General features: G+C 40.0%; 1 protein-coding gene across 2 annotated transcripts; it reads left to right on the top strand.

The window, feature by feature from the left end:
• The first annotated feature begins 1061 nt into the window (after positions 1–1061).
• Positions 1062–24132, top strand: LOC124150097 (beta-hexosaminidase subunit beta-like). Of its 2 annotated transcripts, none has more exons than XM_046522012.2 (12): positions 1062–1466; positions 4330–4442; positions 4627–4737; positions 6841–6942; positions 7625–7733; positions 9419–9623; positions 11396–11479; positions 12170–12242; positions 15865–16036; positions 18260–18350; positions 19417–19521; positions 21504–24132. In XM_046522012.2, exons 1-12 carry the CDS (start codon positions 1085–1087, stop codon positions 21565–21567), a joined length of 1611 nt encoding a protein of 536 aa, XP_046377968.2. In that variant the 5' UTR covers positions 1062–1084; the 3' UTR covers positions 21568–24132. The 2 variants fall into 2 exon arrangements, with proteins under 2 accessions (XP_046377968.2, XP_046377967.2); XM_046522011.2 differs by lacking the exon at positions 15865–16036 and adding an exon at positions 13720–13891 and having other exon boundaries at positions 1063–1466.
• Positions 24133–24880: the final 748 nt, after the last annotated feature.

Raw genomic sequence — 24880 nt, 5'->3', positions numbered from 1 at the left:
CCCCTAAAGCCTCCCTCCTGGGTTGCACAATCTCACTTTTCCCCTTTTCGGAAACACATTAAATGGCCTGGCCGGGCCCGTGTGCGACATACGCTTGCAGCCGGAAAGCGCACGTTAAATCTCCAATAAAAGTAAGTAAGTAACCCTAATTCAGTCTTGCTTGACAACGGTAAAAGGATCTATACCGAAACGTCGCTTTTCACAGTAATAAAGAAGTTGTTATCCATATAATTGTGTCTACCTTGATATAAATGTTGTTATAAAAAACATTCAAAAAAGGAAATAAACTTACGTTTTTAATTTGTGTAAGGGTGGAAAGGGCCAATGTCTGTATTTAGGCCCTTTTTAACCCTCAGGCATTTGCATGGGATTTAACATGTGAGATTGATAAACTGTACTTTACTTAGTACTTAGTACTTTTAAATGATTTAAACTAATGCTAACTTTTTAAAAAATAGTTATAAGGTGTCCAAACTTTCAAAATCTCTCTCAGACAACCAGTCTCAACCACACGGAAATGAGAGCTAAAACGGCCAAAATCTAACAAAGTGACTTTGGCCCTTTTGGAACTTGACTTTGGCCCTTTTATAGAATTTTAAGTAGCTATATTTCAATTACACATCAATATTTTTTTCTACACGTAGACAAGAACTCATATATGTTATTTATGCAATAATATGCAAAAAGGGCCAAAGTACTTTTTGGCCCCTTTTAGCTCTAAGCTCTTCATATATATTTCAGATGCAATTTAAAGCACATCTGGACATGCGGAATTATACATTATGGTTGAACACATTTAACTGTGTCTTGGGTATATTTTTAGATGCAAGACATATGTAAAATCACAATTATTTCTGAGGGAATCTTTTACGAACAACTTGAAATCATACGCGCATTCTGATTGGTTTGTCATATTTTCGCACATTACATTCATCGATAGGGGGACGAGTCTTCTTGCAGGTTACGGAAAGGGGCGAGCGGCGACGAATGGGACGGTACCGGAGAAATCCGAATGCAAATAGAAGATGTCACGTGGTACTGCGAATGTCATGTGATTGTTTGCTTATCACATGCCTCAGTCAAAATGGCAGCTCGACTGACTTGGTTGTGTTTCCTCGTTGTGCTGGTTTTACCAGCAAATGCGTTTGAAGAACCGAAAAGCCGAGCTCCAGTTGCTGCAACTGTAGGAGCCCCATGGCCCCTACCACAAAATATAAAGCAGTCATCGACGGTGTTTACAGTTGATGCACAAAACTTTATCTTTGTAACGACCGGCGCTGCATGCGATATTTTGGATGCGGCATACACAAGGTACATTTCGCTGACATTCGGTCAGGCCTATGCCAGCAAGAACTTGAGGTTCCGGCCACGGCCAGCGGTTGGAGATGGCGTGTTGTCGTCCCTCAGTGTCACCGTCAGCAAACCTTGCCAAGGAGTCTACCCCTCACTGCAGTCGGATGAATCGTGTAAGTTGTCAACTACGCAAAAAACCAACTACGCAAAACAACCATTTAGTCGCTAGTAGGGCCTACTAAATGTAATTATTGCATGATATTACAGCGAAAACCCTCCTACCTGAGTAAGGTGGGCTATGTTGAGTGAATGACAAAGATGCATCAGTGGATTTAATGGTCGAGGGTGTGGAGGTTACCAATTTAAAAATGAAATACCGTATTCGACGTTATAAGCGCCCAGGGCGCTCTCAAAATTAGACATAGGAGGCTCTTATTAGAATATCACTTTGATGAAAAAAACAGAGTTGAAAGATAGATTTCGTGGTTTATGCTGACAGCCTGAAATGTTTATATACAACAGATATATTTTTCCAGAATTTAATTGCCCATAATTGAGGGTGCATATTACACACGAGTGCGTATTATACACGAATAAATAGGTCTTGTGTACATTGATCAATCTGAAGGGGTGCTAATTTGGATTGTTCACTAGCCAATATATTAGCAAATATCGCCGTGGGCGCTTATTAGAGCGGGGCGCTTATTACGTCGAATACGGTAATACTATGAAAGGCCTAAATTTATGGCATTACAAGGCCAGGCCAAATTTAGCTATGTGGCGACTAACGTAATTGTTAATAGGTCATTAATTAATGCTAAGGCCTAAATGACGGAAACTTTGCTACCCGACCAATGCTGCGGGTCTAAGTGGAAGCAATTTGTTGCCTGGTGCAGAAATGGACAATAAAAGGTGATGTACAATGGAAGAGTAAAGGATGGAGGCAATCAGGGCGGGTGGGTCGGAAAGCGTAAAGCGATGTGAGATGCGATGAAATGCTGTCATGAAAGTGATGAGTAGAGACAGTGACGTAAGCAGTTATGACATCACAGAAAGATGATTACGTAACTTCAGAGGAAACACGTGCGATTTCTCAACGAAAGTAGGTGAAATTGTAAACATATGATGATATAGCTGCAATAATAGACAGTTATCAGCTGGTTGTCAAAGAAAGAAGGAAAAACATTGCTACCTTCACAATCTGTGCATTTGTTCGTGCATACTCTACATACTCTAGCTGGTGGGATATTTTGGTAAAAACGATGCAGTGGGAAATGGAATTTTGTGCATTATAATATAGTCTTCTTCTTAAAAATAATTTCTCAGTTAACACGGTTAATACTTTGGTCCATTTAGTTGAGAGTTTTTATAGCTTTTCAGAAATTTTAAGTGTTTAAAACAATGTTTTCAACAATACAAGGAAATAGTGAGCGGTTATTCCATACATATTTCCTTGAATAAGTATTAACAAATTCATTAAATGATATGCAAATCAGATGATTGTTCTAGATAACCTTAGGTGTATACTGAACATATTGCACCATCCTTGAATGGAAATAGAAAACACCAACCTCAAGTGTTTTATTTTAATCGTACCTAACAAAATATGTTCCAACTTCCGTTCTTTGAGGTTAGGACCTCTGATGTTCTCTATTACAAAAAACAGTACTTCTAGGCATTATTTGTGGGTCAACCATTACAAATACAGTGAAAGCATGGATGTTTGTTATGGATCATAAACATTTGTGGTGAAAGGTACTCTATACTCATCACGATACTGGTATTGAAAAAGCATTTCATCTGCTTCAGTACTAGACCTGCTTGAGGGTAATTATAATGTAGACCATGGAAGGTAGTATCAGAATTAATATTACGCTTATACGAACATGGTTAATGTTTCTTTTAAGGGTAAGAGGGGCAGAATGGGTAGCCTAGTGGTTAAAGCGTTCGCTCGCCAGGGCGAAGACCCAGGTTGATTCCCTACATGGGTATAATGTGTGATATTGCTGGAATATCGCTAAAAGCGGTGTACAACCAAACTCACTCACTCAATTTAAGGGTAAGAGGTATTACCGGTATATCGGTAAATTGAGGTTCATTCTTTCCATGATACGTATCACAATATAATTTTTTTTAATGCTTGCGTGCTACTTTTATTGTGTGTTTCATGTTCAGATCTTTATTCAGTACAGTACAGGCCACAGGCCCTTTGTACAAAATGTATGGCATATTTATGGCAACAGTCACAATGATAAAATATGTGTTCTCTCTTCTTTACTGTGATACAGATATTTAGCGATATTAATAATCAGCTTTGTGTTGGTTGTAGATAAAAGAATGTTAAACTTATGGACATGTGGGTGTAAATAATATTTTGAAGGAATAGAGAGATGGCGTAGGTGAGTGTATGCAGGGCACACTAGCAGGTTAATGTTATACACTTGCCAAATACCCAGTGCGTGCATCCGTGCATATTTATTAAATGAGTAAACATTTTGTTGTACCAGCATCTTCTTTGTTCCATTTATTAACTTCAAATCAGCCACTGAATTGCTTCTGAATTCAAAATTTAGAATTATACAATGTAGCGTTATATGTATCGTAATACGGCCTCGTGCATTGTAAAATATTGTGATACACTTTAAACCTCCTGTGCACATCCCAAGTTTCTATAAACTTAAAAAAACCATTAGGTCCCTCCCTCCCACAGGTGGACTTCTTTCATAGGCTGTGTTGCATTATTGCGCGGAAGAATGTCACTGGTTTTGTGTCGTCTACAGTTTTGTTTAATACATGTTTAAATAGAGAATGAAATAGAGGATACAGGATTAAATGGAGACTTATTTTATTTATTAGAATTTACTTCAATATTTTGTATTCCAACTTACCAGGCTTTGCAACATGCGCAATGGTGTCCAAGCAAACAGACAATCCCAACCACTCTAAGAACATATTGGAAATATCGTTTCTTATTCTATAAAAAAAAGTAATCTTTACCTTTCAAGCTTTAGAAGCATTGATACGTGTTTTATACAGATGACCTACAAATCACCCCGGATGGCGCCAGCCTGAAAGCCAATGAAGTCTGGGGAGCGCTGAGAGGCCTGGAGACTTTCAGTCAGCTGGTAACACAGCAAAGTTCAGGAGAGGTAGGCATTGTCAGAAAACTTTTGGGAAAAGATAAACGTTGTTATTTAGATTTTTGTCATACTTTTGTAGGACTGTCATATTTATGATGAGTATGTAAACAAGGTAAACTGGTATGGAGAGTATAATAAAACTATAACTGTCAATTATTGCTTTTATATGTCGAACGAAATGGTTCTCTTACAGTTTGTAGTGATGGAGTCCATGATAACTGACGCCCCAAGGTTCAAGCATCGAGGCATGTTGCTGGACACTTCTCGTCACTATCTGTCAGTCGGCGCTATCCTCAAAAACCTGGTTAGTCACTCTGAAGTGTAATCTATTTGCATCAGATGCTAGGACTTTCTTTTCATAATAATTGGTTTCCATGTCTGTTTGTTTGAATGTATGTATTTAAGTTCAGTTAGTCCTTGGGATGGAACCATAATGGACGCTATCTGGTGGTGAAAACAAGCTCATTGCTGACAGATTTACATAAAGCATGCATCTTTGGGGTGGGTTACATGTAAGATGGCATTCATCAAAATCTGCCAGTAATTCAAAGGTTATGGACCACGTCCATGGTCAAGTGGATGTTCTGCCAGGAGAGCAAATCTTTCCATTGATCCCCTGACTGCATCACACTAAAAGATGTTAAAAGATTGTACTTGTTGTTACCCTGCCTGACTTTCATCATATAGGGGATTAAACAAGGACTGGTCAGCTCAGAGTCGGTGTACTGTGTCTGAGTGTGGTATCCATGGTAAACTGCGCCATGGTATCTCAGTGGGCACAGTCCGGGGTTTGATCCCCTGCCGTGTCATATCAAAAGATGGTACTTGTTGTTACCCTGTCTAGCGCTGTGCAATCAGGGGGCTAAAACAAGGACTGGTCAGCTCAGAGTCGGTATACTGTGTCTTAGTGGGGTATCAATGTTAAACTGTGGCTTGTATCTCAGTGGGCACTGTAAAACTGGCATGATTCCAGGCTAGTACAAGCAGCCACACACATGCATGCTCGTCACAATATAAATGCAATAATCTGAAACGTAACGTTAAACCCCATTTCACCTTGCTGCAAAGGTCAATGATACATATGTTTATTTTTGGGATGTCTTGGTAACATAGTAGTGTGGTGATAGACATGCTCTCTTATGAAGACCATGCTTTCAGCTCACCTTGAGTTGAAGTTTGTCAGCCAGAGCTAAGGTTATGGGTCCTCGTCTGAAAGTTAGCACTATTACTTCAAAATCTTTTTTCTGTCACCTATAAATCAAGATCACACCATAGTAGAAATGTGTAAAAAGATTACAAATTTTGTAATAACTCTACAATGATTTGTTAATGGGTATGCCATGTATACCTGAACTTCATATTTACTAGTAAATATAAGATAGCTACAGGATAAAGGGCAAAGAGCAATGAAGAACGAAGCATGGTTTATGACTTTATGTCACGATAAAACATTGTTCTATCATGACCTCATTTCTGGAGATTCAAACATGCGCTTGCAATTTGATGATGTCATATATGAGATGACAATATTTTGGAGAGTGAAGTGTCTAGTGAGTTGTAGCTGGGCTGAATGATCGCATCCAAAAGTGGGAGAGATATGACAAATTGTATTAAGAGAAAAGATACAGATGATCTACGCGACGATTGTGAAAATATGCGGGAAATACCAAATTTAACTCCCCTGTTCATTAAATGGATTTTGCTGAGGTCAGATTCTGTTCAGGTAGTCATCATTATTAAAATTAAGGTAACTAATTTTGAAGCTTGTAAATTTTATCAACAACCTTAAAGAGGCTGTACTTAATGTTGATATGCCAAATAAGAAATAAACAACTCATGGTCATTGTTTATCATACAATAGAACACTGCAGGGAGAATAAACAACTCGGGGATGCTCCCTGCTGTGTTTTAATGTACAATAAACAACTCCCAACTGTGTCTTTTATTTCTTAAATAAGAATTTTAATGGACTAGTATTCCCAGACAAAGTAGACACAATTTTGGGATAACAACTTCCTTAATGTACTGTTATAGCACCACTTCGGTATAGATCCTTATACCCTTGTCAAGCAACACTGTCGTGCAAGGAATACCTACATTGTCATCCTTCAACTTCTGAGAAATGCGGTCGGTGGAGTAGCCTAGTGGTTAAAGCATTTGCTCGTCGCACCGAAGACCTGGGTTCAATTCCTTACATGGCTACAATACATGAAGTACATTTCTGGTGTCCCCTGCCGTGATATTGCTGGAATATTGCTAAAAGCGGCTTAAAACCGAAATGCTTATCTAACCATTCATGTATTCCCCAAAATGCGTCATGTTTTTAACATTTTCCTGGTACATTAATGAACATAATACTATTTCTGGTGGACTCTTCTATTTACAACCTACCTTGTGGTGCTTCCAGGAGGCAATGTCCCAGAACAAGTTCAATGTGTTCCACTGGCATATCGTAGATGACCAGGCCTTTCCCTTTGAGAGTACGGCCTTCCCAGAAATGAGTAACAAGGTAAGGTATAGTCCCTGCTTTAGTTGGTAGCCAATCAATAAGGGGATAAGTGCTGTTGCCCCCCTGATGCGGCAGACTAGTGTGACAACTACAGCATGTACAGTAGTCATGGTTGTTATTGAACATCTTGGCATGCATATTGTAAAGCTTAGTGTCATACCTGGGAGCATGTGTCGGCAAAAGTGCTGGAATTATCATTATGAATTGTCTCCCTTAGTCATGACTGGATCTGCTGACCTTTGCTGTGTATCCCAGATTCACCCTGTCAGATCTACACCAGAGCTTTTGTGTTACAGTTGTATAAAAATACTAAGCATCTTAGTATGTACAACCTGCATCTCTTATGGTTGTCCTCATACAAATACTTGCTGAGTACCTTTAGAACCAGGTCTCTCGCTCTCCGAGTCTCACTCTATCCTACCCTCAGGTATTCATGTGTGGAGCCCATTTCTGGTGCCCCCCCCTGTCGTGATAGTGCTGGAATATTGCTAAGAGCGGCATAAAGCCATACCCACTCACTCACTCACTCACTAAGATGAAATCCATCCTGATATGAGTACAATGTGTGACCTTGGTGATTGTTTGTCATTGTACCCCTTTGGCAAGGATTGTTACTATGGTTACTCATCATGCTCAGTCTATCAGCCATTGGTTTAGCTGTGTGTCTTCTCGTGTGTTTCAGGGAGCGTACAATCCGGAGACCCATGTGTACACCCAGGCTAGCATCAAAGAAATCATTGAGTTTGCCCGGCTGAGAGGAATCCGAGTAATGCCAGAGTTTGATTCACCAGGTTTGTAGGTTTATTTCTATCTTGAAGTTAGAAACAGGGTGACGGTGGGCATAGTCATCTTAGGAACCACAATTCACTGTGCAGTGTTGCGTACCTTGGACATACCAGAAATCTATGACAGTGGGTTCGATTCACGGTTCATCCCGATTATGTTTGTAGGTTTGTCAGCACCATACCCATGCTCATGGGTTTATCAAAGTGGTAAACATCTGAGACCTGCATCACTTTGGGTTTTCGACCCGTGAAGATTTAGGGTAGAATACTACTTCAGAAACCATGCTTGCCATTAAAGGCGACTATGCTTGTCGTAAGATGAGACTAACAGGATCGGGTGGTCAGGCTGGCTGACATGGTTGATGCATGTCAAGTACATGTATCCTAATTGCGTGGTTTGACGTTCATAATGTCAATCGCTGCATTGTATGGTCCAGACTCGATTATTTACACACCACCATCATATAGCTGGAATATTGCTGAGTGCAGCGTCAAACACAAAATACAAACAAAACAAACAAACAAAACACTTTGGGCTTTCCTCCTATATTAAACTGACACGCTGTGACTTAACATGAACACTGTACAAAGCAGTGTTATACAAAACTCACTCACTCACTCACTCACTCACTCTCTGAGGTTAAAAACGCTTGCTTTCTTGTTTTACTGAAGGATATAAAAAAATCCATAAAAGTACGAGCAAAGCAATGACAGAAAGTTATATGGTACATTGTTAATCCATTATCACTTGCATGTTCCTTAGAAGGGGTAAATTTGTTAACTGGGGCTAAAACTAACTTTCTCTCACTCACTCATAAGCCTTATTTTATCCCCCTGGCATGTAATGCGGGGGGATATAGTCGTCATCTTGTCAGTCTGTCTGTATTTCAATTTCAGAGCATAACTTCAAAGCCGTGAAAATGTTTTCATCGAGACTTGGTACACGAATTAACCAGGGGCTGGTGGATTTTGCTATTTAAGAATTTTTCAAAATTTAATTTTTCCATGGGAATAAGTTAAGACTTAGCTGAAACGGAGGTTGTTGTCTTTTCAGGAGCAGAACTAAAAAACTATTCAAACTTCATCCAAACTTGATACACGTACTGATCAGGGGCTGAAGTAGTGTCTTTTGCTATTTAGGAATTTTTAAAAAAATATTATATTTTCCTGTTCCCATGGCAACAAGTTTGACTTTGACTGTTCATATCGGTGTGCTTGTCCAGACCATATCTGTAAAACTGTGCACACACAAAGACCAGGTTGCCGACTGGTGCCTTTTGCTATTTAGGGATTTTTAGAGAAAATTTTTTTTCTGTTTCCATGGCAACAAGTTTGAAATTGACTCTGTTCTTATTGGTGTGTACCTGACAGAGAAATACAAAGTTCTGAATCTCAATTCCATGGCATTGGTTTGATATCTTAATAACTACTCTTGTATACGGACAGACAGACTAAACATACATTCTCTCGTTAAGTTGGACGTAAAGTAATAGTCAGATGATTTGTTCTTTCGACTTTGTGGGGGCTGGGGTGATTTTGTCATCTTTTTTAAATTTTTGATGACATCTTGTTTAGAATCTTTTCATCAGTTACTGCCATCAGGTTTACAGTAGACATGTGACAGCTCTGCCTCCTGTGTATTATGGTAGTTTTACAACTAGTCACTGATGAGTTATTTCCCTTTTGTGAAGGTCACAGCCAGTCCTGGGGAAAGGCCATCACCAATCTTCTGACCCCTTGCTACAGTCACGGCAAGCCAGACGGGTCGTTCGGACCCATCAATCCCATCCCAGAGTCCACCTACACATTCCTGAAGACCTTCTTCCAGGACGTGGGAACAACGTTCCCCGACCATTATATCCACATGGGAGGGGATGAGGTCTCTTTTACGTGTTGGTGAGTTCAAGGATAAGGTCCCCTTTGTGGGATAGTATGCATGTCTCCAGAATAAGGTCTCCCTTGTTTGTAATACCTCCAGGACAGGAACTCCTTTATAGCTTAGTAAGTGTAGCTCAAAGCATGGATATGCTGGTAAAATTCGCTTGAGAATTGGGTCACCTTGTATGTTAGTAAGTATGGCTCAAGGATGAGGTTTCCTTGGTTTGTAAGTATGGCTCAAGGATGAGGTCTCCTTTGTTGGCAAGTATGGTTCAGAATAATGAGGTCTCCTTGGTAAGTGTGGCTCAGAATGATGAGGTCTCCTTTATTGGTAAGTGTGGCTCACATTGATGCGGTCTCCTTTGTTGGTAAGTACAGTTCAAGGATGAGGTCTCCTTTATTGGTAAGTATGGCTCACAATGATGAGGTCTCCTTTGTTGGTAAGTATGGCTCAGAATGAGGTCTCATTTGTTGGTAAGTATAGTTCAAGGATGCGGTCTCCTTTGTTGGTAGGTATAGTTCAAGAATGAGGTCTCCTTTGTTGGTAGGTATAGTTCAAGGATGAGGTCTCCTTTGTTGGAAAGTATAGTTCAAGGATGAGGTCTCCTTTGTTGGTAGGTATAGTTCAAGGATGAGGTCTCCTTTGTTGGTAGGTATAGTTGAAGGATGAGGTCTCCTTTGTTGGTAGGTATAGTTCAAGGATGAGGTCTCCTTTGTTGGTAGGTATAGTTCAAGGATGAGGTCTCCTTTGTTGGTAGGTATAGTTCAAGGATGAGGTCTCCTTTGTTGGTAGGTATAGTTCAAGGATGAGGTCTCCTTTGTTGGTAAGTATAGTTCAAGGATGAGGTGTCCTTTATTGGTAAGTATGGCTCAGAATGAGGTCTTCTTTGTTGGTAGGTATAGTTCAAGGATGAGGTCTCCTTTGTTGGTAGGTATAGTTGAAGGATGAGGTCTCCTTTGTTGGTAAGTATGGCTCAGAATGAGGTCTTCTTTGTTGGTAGGTAAAGTTCAAGGATGAGGTCTCCTTTGTTGGTAGGTATAGTTCAAGGATGAGGTCTCCTTTGTTGGTAGGTATTGTTCAAGATGATGTGGTCTCCTTTGTTGGTAGGTATAGTTGAAGGATGTGGTCTCCTTTGTTGGTAAGTATGGCTCAGAATGAGGTCTTCTTTGTTGGTAGGTATAGTTCAAGGATGAGGTCTCCTTTGTTGGTAGGTATTGTTCAAGGATGAGGTCTCCTTTGTTGGCAGGTATTGTTCAAGGATGAGGTCTCCTTTGATGGCAAGTATAGTTCAAGGATGAGGTCTCCTTTGTTGGCAAGTATAGTTCAAGGATGAGGTCTCCTTTGTTGGCAAGTATAGTTCAAGGATGAGGTTTCTTTTGTTGGTAGGTATAGTTCAAGATGATGTGGTCTGTTTCTGTGTTGTTGGTAAGTATGATTGAGTTGTGATACAGTCCCTTCAAGTTGGTTACCTTCTGACCCCCGTGAAGATCCAGGTTAGGATTTGTCTTCAGCAACCCATGGTTGTCTTAAGAGGAAACTAACAGGATCAGGTTGTCAGTCATGCTGACTTGGTATCCCAGTGATGACTATGTCATCGTATCCCAAGTGTGTAACACAATGCTCATGATGTCAATCACTGGAGTTCTTTGCTGAGTGCAGCATTAAACATTAAACAATGTTCCCCCTGAGATGGTTTTACTGCCAGTACTCCCCACTGTCTTGGGGAAAGTGCCATGTATATGTCGTCTGAATCCTGACTCCGTTACCATGGTTACCATTCCTTCTTCAGGATGAGCAACCCCAACATCACAAGTTTTGTCCAAAAGATGAACTACACAAGCTATGGACAGGTGGAGCAATACTACATGCAAAAGTGAGTCAAAGAAAGCCTGGCTGTGGTTCTGGGTCATTTATCAAAATGTATGTGTTAGAGCTGGCAAAAAAGATCGAAATATTAAGAAGAAATATTAATGATTATCGATATGAAAATTGTGTCATCGATAATACCTTAACTATGGTAATGAAATAAAGTTTAGATTTACCAAAACAGACTTGTTATTGTCAATAATGTTAATTGCTGAAGATGGAAAGTAACTGTTTTTGTTTCATCTCAAATGTCCACAAAGTAATCCATGCATAAATGTGCAACCACTCAATATGTCGATTTCTTTAGGATTTTGTTTTGCATATTTGCTCAAAGATACTTCGCCGATATTTATCAATCATTGATCGATATTTGGTTAACGATTATTCATCTCTGTGATCTGTATCGATAGCCAGCCCTAGTGTGTGTTCCATTCATAAGTGTCTGCTTAAGGTTATTACATAATTGCAGTTGATATTTGGAAATATTTATGACTGAACATTAAGGGTCCATAAAAGATTCTGCAGAAGAATGTTCTTTACTGTTAAAACCTATTAAAATTCAACCAAGATTGAAAAACCAATTTCACTTTTGCTGTGCGTGAAGCCAAGTCTTGGTGTCTCCGGCCTTACAATGGCTGGTCTACTGCTAAAAGTGTTGTAAAACTCTATTCACTCACCCACTCACACAATCTTGTAGGCTACTGAATATCATCAACGGTCTTGGCAAGGGCTATCAGGTCTGGCAGGAAGTGATCGACAATGGCGCCAAAGTGAGTACTCCATTACCAATATTTTGCTTGATGTCTTAGGACAGCTAATGATAACAACCTCAATGACTGCTGAGATGTAAAGTACCATTTGGGGCAGTCGGGTAGCCTAGTGGTTAAAGCGTTCGCTCTTCACGCAGAAGATCTGGGTTCGATTCCCGACATGGGTACAATGTGTGAAGCCCATTTCTGGTGTTCCCCGCTATGATATTGCTGGAATATTGCTAAGAGCTTCGTAAAACCATACTCACTCACTCATTAAAGTACCATTTGAAAGGGGAGTTTCAAAACCTTTTTGCAAGAAGTATAGGCAATGTAGTTTCACATTCTCCAGATCTTCAAGCTAATGAAATTCCACTCCATCTGATTAGATCTGCCAGGAAATTGTTGTTGAAATGAAAGACCATCAAACAGTGTTTGAAATATTTTTAAAACCCAACAAAACAGTCAGACAGGTGACCCATAAAAGTTGCCTGCTCTTCAAAGCTACCTGCCCGCATTCTGACATTATGAATTTTGAAAAATTGAGAAAACATATGAGACAATTCACGTCTTGATTAGGTTGAAATTACGCAAACAAGTACTTAAGAATCTACGAGAAGTTAGGATAAGACTGGATGTGTAAGTAGTCAGCTCAAATGAATAGTTACCAGCCACAGGCAGGCGGGCAGGCAGTTACTTCGGACACTGTCGTCAGATAGATAGACGTTTATATGAAGTTGAAACAATACCCTGTAGTTATGTCGTACATGATGACATTCAGCAATATATGGTCCGATCCATATGTTGTCTTAATTACATGAAGTCCTTGAAGCACTATTCAGTTTAATCATATATTTGTGTAATCTTGAAATAGAAATATTAGCATGAACATTTATCATAAAAAGGTGAATTTTGAATAGAAATAAAAATTTTCCTCTGTTATATCTAAGTTTGAAACATTAGCATGTACAAACACCGACGTAATGTATCGTGAACAAATTATGCTGCTTCAGATTGCATCATGACAAGGGTGTATCGTTTCAGCCCTGTTGAATATAAGGAAAACTAATGTGTTGTGGTTCTTGTTTCTGTCTGGGCTGTTTTCACCTGCATGGAATGTGCCAGGGATCATATTATCCAGACATTGTTGTCATGATGTGGGACTTGCTTGTAACCATGGTAACGGTAGAAGGATGTTGTCAATACGAGCATGAAATGCCCTATTAGTATAAAGGTGCATCAAGACACAGTTGCCAAGGTGGGAGACAGGTAACCATGGTAATACTATAAGGTAACTCCTTATCCAATGTACTCCTATAAAGGTGCAAGCAGACACTGTTGCCAAGGTGGGAGACAGGTAACCATGGTAATACTTTAAGGTAACTCCTTATCCAATGTACTCCTATAAAGGTGCAAACAGACACTATTTCCAAGGTGGGAGACAGGTAACCATGGTAATACTTTAAGGTAACTCCTTATCCAATGTACTCCTATAAAGGTGCAAGCAGACACTGTTGTTGAGGTGTGGAAGGACCCTTGGCCCGCGGAGATGGCTAAAGTCACCAAGATGGGCTACAATACTCTCCTTTCCACTTGCTGGTATCTCAACTACATTAGCTACGGCTCGGACTGGACAAAATACTACGCCTGTGATCCATTTAACTTTGATGGTAGGATTGTGTGGGGAAACTCTCTCTGACTGGGTCAGGGGGTGGCACAGGATCAGTCTGATGCTTAAATCAGTGAAATGACTAAATCAGAGTACTAAGATATGCAGAAACTTCATCCTAAGATGCTGCAAGATTCATGAATGGCAATCTCATTAAAATCAGATCTTAGTTCTCGCTTTCGCTGAACAAAGATCTGAGGACATCCCATTACGGGTCACATCAGAACGACCTTTCATGCGACCAATCAAAGCGTCGCTTACCAAATCATGAAAGTGACAGTCGGAATGTGTTTTCTAATCATGCAAACTCGAAACATTAACACGGGATATTCCAAACGACAGTTGCAACTGATTCCGTCAAAATTATCGTCTATCTCTCGCTTCCTTGAGATAAACATTTGAACAGAGAAGGCGTTGCACAGTATCTCAACCATACATTAGACATTCCAGAATGTTCGTTTGTTCAGTTTTGATTGAGAACTGGGTCACCATATTTTTCAAGCGTAGTCTGAAATGGACATCGCCAGGTTGATACGTGTGCCATAAAGCTCGAGAAAGCTGCTTTCTAATTGGCTGATGTCGACTTCTTGTTAGTCATTTCAGTGGTCGGTCAAAGTTCGCAAAAGGTCGTTCTGATGTGACCCGTAATGGTATGTCCTCACATCTTTGTTTAGGGGCAGCGAGAACTTAGATATGATTTTAATGAGATCGCATTAATGGTAGCCAAATTGTGGGTGACGAGGTAACCTTGAGATATCATTGTGTGATTAGTTGTACACGAGAAGCAGAATCAAACTGAAATGCTCCCTCCACCTGTGTCAGGCCTTCGCTGTTCTACAAAGGTACTTTGTGAAAATGAGCCTGGGGCCATGCTCCCAAAAGGAATGTTAGCACAATGACTGTCATAACTAACATTGTTTCACATCTTCATATCCACCTGTACACTGTTCTGGATTGGTTCATGTTCCATGCATCAATTCATCACCAACACTTGATAGAGGAGGAACTCTTTCCTTCGCTGTAGCTGAAGACTGCGTGGTAGATATGACCGGCACTTGCATTTGTACTTACACAGATGTATGGGTTAGGGTTCACAAACACACCTCGATGGCCAAGTAATGTGATTCTCTCACTTCATCCGCAGTGGAAAACTGATTTCACTAGGAAATGCCATGCGGAAATGTCTTATGGATGTGACACACACCTGTGTCCCGGTATTCACCCATCTTCCCAATGCAGGAAGTCCAGTTTCCACCCTTGCCAAACTAGGCTGTAACTTAAGTGGCTATTAAGAGTTATGTCCCTTCCTTTGACTAATCAGATCCCATCTCTCAAATGACTACTTGCATTTGCTTCAAACAAAACGGTGGCATCCCGTCAAGACAATCTGATTCAAAAATCAATATTGTAATAAAACAGGTCTTGCTTTGCGAAGAGCATCAAATCATGTGAGCACCTTGTTTAAAAACATGAAAAGATTTGGAAAATATTTGATACATTTGAGTTGACAGTACACCTGCTTTGCAAATCCTGCAATCAACAGAAATCTGCATGACAGTTTACAAACCAGATGTCGATTTCGTTATGCAATTTTGATTGGACTATGCATAGACTTGTTAGTCCAGCCAAAATATAACTCCATAATTCCAGCCTAGTTTGGCAAGGATGGAAACTGGACTTTTGTAGCCAGTTAACTCCCTTGCCTCGGGAACAAGGTATACACCACCTATTCAGATGAGATTGGGAACAAGTTGTAGATGTTCTACAGGTGCGACCAGACACTGGTAGAGATGCCCTCTTCGCTGAAGATTGTAGGTGTAGCAACACATAAACAAGTGTTTGTCAGAATATTCTCGCAGGTGCAACATGACACACTGGATGAGATGTCCTTTGAACCTGAAGGCTGTTTGTGGAGAGACAACACATTCACATTATCTGTCAGTATATGCTCCCAATGGTGTCCACCTTCCGCAGGTGCGGCCGGACACTGTAGTCGAGGTGTGGAAGCAGCCCTGGCAGCAGGAGATGTCCAAGGTCACCAGGATGGGCTACCAGACTCTCCTGTCCACCTGCTGGTACCTCAGTAGAATCCATTATGGCCAGGACTGGCATGATTACTACCAGTGTGACCCCTACGACTTTGATGGTATGCGTGCATGCTTCTGGGGTTTTCCACCAGCACTGCTATTGGTAGCCTCAGACATAACAGCATACAACATATTGACACATACACTTGATTAGACTCCTAAATTTCTAGAAAGGCAAAGTGGTCTTTGCTCACATTGATTAAACATCACATTTATGTCTCAAGATGACTATCAACAGTAAGATAAATCGTTTGATAGGCATTACTTAGAAGTTGAGGGATGACAAGGTTGACACATTTTATGGGTAACAACTTCTTTAATTACTGTGAGGTCGACGTTTCTGTATAGATCCTTATACCGTTGTCATGCAAGACTGAATGATGAACATGGTACAGAATATATATAATAGGTGGAGAATTAACAGTAGATGGTTAACAGTAACAACAATAGCGTACATGAGTGGGATAACAGGAGTAAGTAATGACAACAGAAGGATAATACTGTAACAACATGATGGACAGGGAACACATGATGGACAGAGAACACATGATGGACAGGGAACACATGATGGACAGGGAACGCATGATGGACAGGGAACACATGATGGACAGGGAACACAGGGAACACATGATGGACAGGGAACACATGATGGACAGGGAACACATGATGGACAGGGAACCCATGATGGACAGGGAACACATGAAGGACAGGGAACACATGATGGACAGGGAACGCATGATGGACAGGGAACACATGATGGACAGGGAACACATGATGGACAGGGAACGCATGATGGACAGGGAACGCATGATGGACAGGGAACACATGATGGACAGGGAACACATGATGGACAGGGAACAGGGAACACATGATGGACAGGGAACACATGATGGACAGGGAACACATGATGGACAGGGAACGCATGATGGACAGAGAACACATGATGGACAGGGAACACATGATGGACAGAGAACACATGATGGACAGAAAACACATGATGGACAGGGAACACATGAAGGACAGGGAACACATGATGGACAGGGAACACATGATGGACAGAAAACACATGATGGACAGGGAACACATGATGGACAGAAAACACATGATGGACAGGGAACACAGGGAACACATGATGGACAGGGAACACAGGGAACACATGATGGACAGGGAACACAGGGAACACATGATGGACAGGGAACACATGATGGGGAAACCGATAAGACAGGAAGCCAACTGAACAGGATAGGTATACATAGGTGGGGTGAACTGTAAAGGCGACCTATGTATACCTTTCCTATAACCACATTCACAAGGTGTATGAATATTTTGTGATTTGTTGCATGGTGATATTTATTGGAGTGCTTTAATCTGCGATCTGTTTGTGCTTTTTAAAATGAGATATTATGTTAATTAACTGAGTACTCTGATTTAGTCATCTTCACTGTCAAGTACCATCATAATTCTGTTAAAACAAACAATAAGACTTAAACAAGCTCCATTGGGGTTCCAGGATAAAATTGGATCCCCGTAACCTTTGCTCGTCTTCAGAGGCAACGGAATCAGACAAAACTGTGGATTGGTTGTCAGTAACACGGGTGATACCCATAATATCAACCACTGGTTTGGCTGGTCCAGATTCAGTTTTTTCCAGACCGACACCATACAGCTGAAATATTGCAGACTGTGGTGTTAAATGTCATTCACTCGCTTAAGCAAGCTTAGTCTTGAGACTAAACACAATTTCAATGATAATCAATGCTTGCATTTTCAGGATTTATGAATACTTTGATATATTAGAATAATTATGATATGTTCATGATGTTAATGTCTTAGTATTTTCTTCAAATGATGTTATGTGTGAATGATCTTCTTATTGAAGCAGGGCGGTGGGGTAGCCTTGTGGTTCAAGAGTTCGCTCGTCACGCCAACTACCTGGGTTTGATTCCCGACATGGGTACAATGTGTAAAGCCCATTTCTGGTGTATCCCGCTGTGATATTGCTGGAATATTGCTAAAAGCGGCGTAAAACCAATTAACTGACTCACTCACTTACCAACTCTTAATCTGTTAATGAAGCTCATCAAATGAGTGAGTGAGTGAAAATACAATGTTTATTCCTAATACAGGATATTAACCATCCCTAAACACACTTGGGTGATAACCTCATTGTACATGTATGAGGATGTGGCTGTAAGTGAAAATATTGTTTCCTATTGACATGCACAATTAATTGTTTTTGATGCAGAAACTGACAATGTCTGATCTGTGGGATGTGTTTCCAGGTTCCGCTGAACAGAAGGCCCTGGTAATAGGAGGCGAGACTGCCATGTGGGGGGAGTATGTCGACGACACAAACCTCCTCTCCAGGCTTTGGTAAGCAAACATCCATCATTCATTTTCATGGTCTGAATCAGCTTGGGTCAATTCCTTAAAACAGGAATTGGTTAATCTAACAATTAAAACAGGAATTGGTTAATCTAACAATTTCACTTCCTCACTGTGAAACTGTCAGGATTTTGTCAATTAAATGACTGTGCATATTATTGTGTTCCAAGTTGCTTTTGACATGATCTTTTCATATGTTAGGCTAAAAAAAAAAATAGTACCACCGGCATCATCATAAAGTTTCGCTTTTATTTCCATTTTCAAAAAAATATATAATCCTAATGCTTAAAAACAATGTGAGCCAATGTAGCACACAGTTACCTCCCTTTACATGGGCACTGCTTTACTGCGCATCTCGTGCCATGGTTATGGCGTCAACAGGAGTTTGTATGCTTGTTTATGTAGGGAGGCTCTTTCCCAGGTTGATGGTACACAACAGTTTAAATGGTTACATACTAGTTTAAACAAGCCAAAAAAATAAACACACACCATCCATCCGCTCTATATTTTCAAAAGTCATTGCCTGAGATCCAATTCTTTAATTCTTTTAGGTCTTATCAAACACAAGGAAGAAGCAATAAATTTGGTACATATGTAGTTAGGTTTGAAAATGTTTTTTTGGCAATATTTTAAATTGTGACCTTGATTGTCTTTTGCATATCTGAAAGCTATAACTTCTTATTGTATTTACTCAGCCATCTTTGATCAAAATGTAATGAAAGTTTTGTTATTATGTAGCTGGGTGTGGGGCTCAACATGGATGTCTACCTGTTGACAGTTTACGCTGCTGAATACGTAATGACCTGAGCCACAGTGCCTTGGCACTATTTATTACTTATCATATTAATGAAATTAATCTTCACTCCCCTTGTTATCATGGAAACTAGAAGATGAAGTCTGCAAGCAGTCTCGTAATTAACCTGTATTGTTTCATCCCATGTGGAGTCCGGGTTAAAATAGGTCTCCAGCAACCTATGCTGGTCGTAAGAGGAGACTAAATGGATCTGGTGGCCAGACTCGACTCGATTCAGTACATTATTTTTTTCCGTTTCAGGCCGAGGGCCTCTTCAGTCGGTGAGAGGCTATGGAGTGCCCAGAGTGTGAACAGCACCAGCGCCGCGGAACCTCGTCTTATTGAACACCGATGTCGTATGGTCAGGTACGAGCTATCTTTTTTGTTAGTTTGAATCATTATTCCCCGCAAGTGGAATGGGTGATGTCCGTCCGTCTTTCTGTCCTTCCATCAGTCACGTTCAATTCTGGAGCAGAACTCAAAAACCATGAGAGATATCTTAACCAAACTTGGCACATAGATAGGACTAGTGGTGAACTGGTGCCTTTTGATAGTTTGGGATTTTAAAAAAATTCGAGTTTCCACAGCAACAACTTTGACTTAGACTGAAAATGGCGGTAGTCCTCGTTTCCAGAGCACATCTTGAACACTGTACGCTATTTCTTCACCAAACTTGGCACATGGAAAAGTCTAGTGGTGAACTGGTGCCTTTTGATAGTTTGAGATTTTTGAAAAATTTATTTTTTGAGTTTCCATGGCAACTAATTTGCTTATGATAATGGCGGTTGTGCTCATTTCCGTACAGTATTTCTTGCCTTGCACACAACTGAACATGTCATATTGACAGGGCATTTGAGTACTTCATGCTTGTTTCATGTAACATTTGGAGTTACAGTCTGTAGCTTAGTATTTACATCACATTTATCGTGATAAAACAAGACATAGTTGATGATGTCATCATTTCAGAAGTGCACAACTCAGAATATAAGACTTAGATGTTTGAATGTGGGTTATTGGTAATTCTTTTATGTTTAGGTGATATTTTTTGTTTGTCAGCAAACTAGGGAAACAATAAGATGAACTTTCTCAAAGTATTTGCCGCTATTTCTGCTGCTTTTAATAATTTCATTCAGCACGGACTGAGTTTTTCTTGCAGGATAATGAAAGTTTGGAATTAATTTCATTTAATCAGTGAACTCTCCTGATCTAGCACAAAATTCCCACAATATTAGTAGAGTGAGTGAGTATAAGTGAGTGAGTGACACCACTTTGAAAAACAGGGGACACCTGAAATGGGCTTCAGACATTGTACCAATGTGGGGAATCGAACCCAGATCTTTGGCATGATGAGCGGACACTTTTGACCACCATGCTTGCATACCGCACAAATATTAATTGAAATTCCACCACATAATACAAGTTTTAAAAAAAATGCAATTTTAATAAAAATAAATATCTGACAACTCCAACATTGCAAGACATCAGATATGCAATACTTCCTATATTACCTTCACTCGTGAATATCGGTCTGCAATACTTACTGTATGGGGAGACAGAGCCAAGCTTACAGCTGCACGCCTAGGCCTGGCTAGGCTAGGAATAAAGGGAAGCAACACAAATATGGGAAGCAACTTGTACATTTAAAAGTGACATCACATATTCTTTGAGGTAGGAATGTGTGTAGCCTCAGATATGTTGAAAGTGAATACCATTTTATATCAATATGCAGTGCATATCAACAGGGGCGGTAGGGTAGCCTAGTGGTTAAAGGGTTCGCTCGTCACGCCAAATAACCTGAGTTCGATTCCCAACATGGGTACAATGTGTGAAGCCCATTTCTGGTGCCCCCCGCCGTGATATTGCTGGATTCATATTGCTAAAAACGGCATAAAACCATACTCACTCATGCATTTCAACACCTGCGGCAATTGTGTCCCCAAGGAGTATTATATATTTCCTAGTTTGCACAAATTTAACATGTAATATCTGAGAATAATTCAAATACTTTAAAAAATATGGGAATGTTTATTTTCTATGCGAAAAAATTGAGAAAAGAAATTAAAAAATTGGCTGCAGCACTGTAATAGACTGATGGCCTATACTTCTTGAATAAATGATGAAAGATACCATTGAAAGGAAATCAACATTTTTGTGACAATTGGTTTCTCAAATATACTGGAAATTTTAGCATTAATGTGTAACATGATCCCAAGAGGGTTCGGTACATCCCAAGTTGTAGTCCACTAATCCTAAGAATGGTAGTCTCCAGTTATTTGTCCTGTAGCAGTGTATCTGATTTTAGATCACTTCATTGATTTTTCTTTACAAATATTTTCTTTTTCTTGCAGACGTGGCATCCCTGCTGAACCAATCAGTGGCCCTGGATTCTGTGACTTCGAGTACAGAACTTAGATGTCTTACTGCAGCTGGCCAGTCCAGGGGAGATGGAGAAGCTATGTTAGTCATCTGGTAGAACCTAGTACTTGCTAACACAGCAAGAAAAGCGACAACTATATGTACATCAGATTGCAGACCCACTTGTAATAACAGAAGCAACATCGGAATCTACGTGTGTGATGAGGCCGTGACACATGAGATGGGGAATAACACTTCGTTCTACATGTGATGTTTATCCAATTATTGTATAATTGTTTCAGAATACTTTATGCAAAGAGTCACTTACAGCTGGTTTCAAATCGCAGGACCTCATAAGAATAGTGTGAAGGTCACCCAGTCTGGCATCAGCTCACCCAAACAACATGGCATACCGTAAATCAGCTAATAGGTGCCCAGCTCATGTCTTCCTTTTACAAATGAAATGAGTGCCCCTTCTCCACAATAACAAAGATCCACAAAACACAACTGTCTGAACTCCACACTGTTCTGCAGCACATTTTTATAATTAGAAGACAGATTACATGAGCACTATCACCAGTTGTATCTGAATCAGCACCCTGTATACATTGAAACATGTTGGGTTGGATATGGTTGCAACTGGATGATAAGAACACATCTGTGATGTCATTTTATTGTTTAAAAGCTGCTTTTTTTCAGGAATGGAGAGTTTTTTGTCAATTATGCATTATCTTGAACCAATATTTTAATTAATTTGCACTTGTAACTGATGGAACTATTTTTTAAATATTCTGACAAATGAATAATTTCGAATTTTGTCAAAAAATGTGTTGCTGGTGGGGTTTGGACCATGCATCATTTGATTTGAGGATGTGTAATTATGGACCCAGGCTATGGTGACACATGAAGGTACATGTTTCCAGTAAAATTAACTTTTAAATATTTTCATAATTTTGCATAATGCTTAAAAGCACAAAATATGTATATAATGTTGTGTTACAGCAGGTTACAAATGGGCAATGTTCATATTTATAGCAATTAGATAAACCTTTCCCGAGAAAACAAATCAGGTAAACATATATATCCTTGTTCAGGGGCTCCATGTTTCCTATAATCCCCAGCATATCTTAACAATATTCGAACAATTGATAAAATACTAGTTTAGGACCCTACAAAGTTATGAAGAGCCGTGTACCATGCATTGCAAATGTCAGCTCGCGACAGAGCTTGGTGCACCTGCAACAGCGGCAGAGATCACGTACCTCATCCATCACACAAGGGCGACTCGCACAGTGTAAATACACTACAAAGAGTTCTGGTTTATTTTGCAAATATTTTCCACAAGAGAATATTTTGTCAAAGTATAAAAGCAGAGATGTGTTTTAAGTGGCAGAATATCCTCAAAACTCTCCATTGCTTGAAAATAATAGGCCTCTGCTCCATTATATTTGAGGATTGGAAAGTTACTCAGATTATCCTCTCTACTTAGTCTGTTTATTTTTATATTGATAGGGTAGACATAACTTGGTAGACAGGTCACATCTTTCATGTTCCTGGTTTATACACACATACAATATTCAGATACACACATACATATCTTCGTGAACATTCCTTTTTTGAAATACTGTATAACATTTTGGCCACATCTTGAATCATATTTCCCTGGAATATTGTATTTTTATATCTGCCTCCATCCTCCATCATGAAGGGTAATGCATACTTCCACTCTACCAGAGGCCCTGAAGTGACCAGGGCCCACTTGCACAAAGCGATCTTAGCGCTACAACTATTGTAAGCCTATGTTAAAGTATGGGAGTTACGATCGCTTTGTGCAAGTGGGTCCAGGTCATGGCAAGACGGGAATATGTTGCCTCACTAAAGGCAGTTTCAGGGTATATGGAGGAACAGTGTACATGTCCCAGCATTACTGGGGATGATCTGAATGCTAGTTCAGCAATTATTGCAGATCTTGCCATGTAAGAATGGTTAAAACACTGTCAAGCTTTTGGTGGTGTTGGCCAGTGAGCTCTTCTGCCAGTTTGATATTATATTTGCGACTCCCCTCTGTTTATTGGTAAAGGTGATTTCCTACTATAGCTGTGACTGCTGCTAACCAGTGATGATATGTTCATTGTCAAGTGATATTATGAAAATGATTTGTATTAATCAGGGGTCTTAATCAGGAATAGCATATTCAGTATTTAAACTGAAATCCATTGAAATGCATATCGCTAGTGTTGCAAACACTGTATATAGACAATCGCTTGCACAGTGAAGCTCCTTCTTATGTGATTTTGTATTTTCTGAACTTTTGCACTTGGTTATTGAGTTAGATTGTTATCCATTAATATGGTTAAGGCTGCCAGCGAAGGGACCACATGGTCGATCACCGTTTTGGAGAGAAAAAAAATAATTGACAAGTCACTACATCACCTGTTTTAAAGCTGTTCAATTATTTCTTTGTTATTTTGGAGGGATGATATTGTAGATTATGAATCCACTCCTAAGACAATACTGACCAGGTGGCGCCTTTACTGACAGCGTTCCCCATGTTTGCTTTGAGCACTTTTGATAATGTGTGCTTGGTTAATCACAAGATTGCAATAAAAATAGACCATATGCTGCATTCGTAATTGATTCTTGGACAGTTGAGAGAGTGAGTGAATGTTGTTATACATCATTTCAGCAGTTTTCGAGCTATATGATTTAGGCATGAATTAATCGAGTCTGATGCCGCTTACGAGAAGCATTGGTTGCTGAGGATCAATTCTAACCAGACCACATGTTTTGGTCTGCTCTTACAAACCAGAACATGTATTGGGGTCTGTTGGCTTTGACACCTCGATGGTCCCACTCCACAACAGTATGTTATTTCAGCATTGAAGAAAAATATTGAATCTACTCATCACCATGGTTACTGGTGAAGCAGCCATATCAACAAGTATGTGAGAAATGCCTAGAAATGCCTTGGACCTACTGGGTTCTTATGCCAGTCAGTTTCAGAGCTGTGACATACCATTGGTTCCAGTGAGACCCCAGCTTCCCGAGGCAAGGGAGTTAACTGACTTTTAAAGACCAGTTTTCACCCTAGCCGAACTAGGCTGGTATTATGGAGTTGCATTTTGGCTGGACTAACGAGTCTATGCATAGTCAAATCAAAATGGCATAACGAAATTGAAATCTGGTTTGTAAACTGCCGTGCAGATTTCGGTCGACTGCAAGATTTGCAAAGGATCACCACCAACTCGGCATCAGCAGAAATTTTCCAAATGTTTTCATGTATTTAATGGAGCTGATTTAATGCACTTTGCGATGTAAGCCCTGTTTTGTCACAATATAGATCTTGATTATTCATCAGATCGTCTTTACT

The sequence above is a fragment of the Haliotis rufescens genome, unplaced genomic scaffold, assembly GCF_023055435.1.
Source record: "Haliotis rufescens isolate VD_foot unplaced genomic scaffold, xgHalRufe1.0.p SCAF_1, whole genome shotgun sequence".
NCBI lineage: Eukaryota > Metazoa > Mollusca > Gastropoda > Lepetellida > Haliotidae > Haliotis > Haliotis rufescens.
This window is presented reverse-complemented; position numbering and strand designations above follow the sequence as displayed.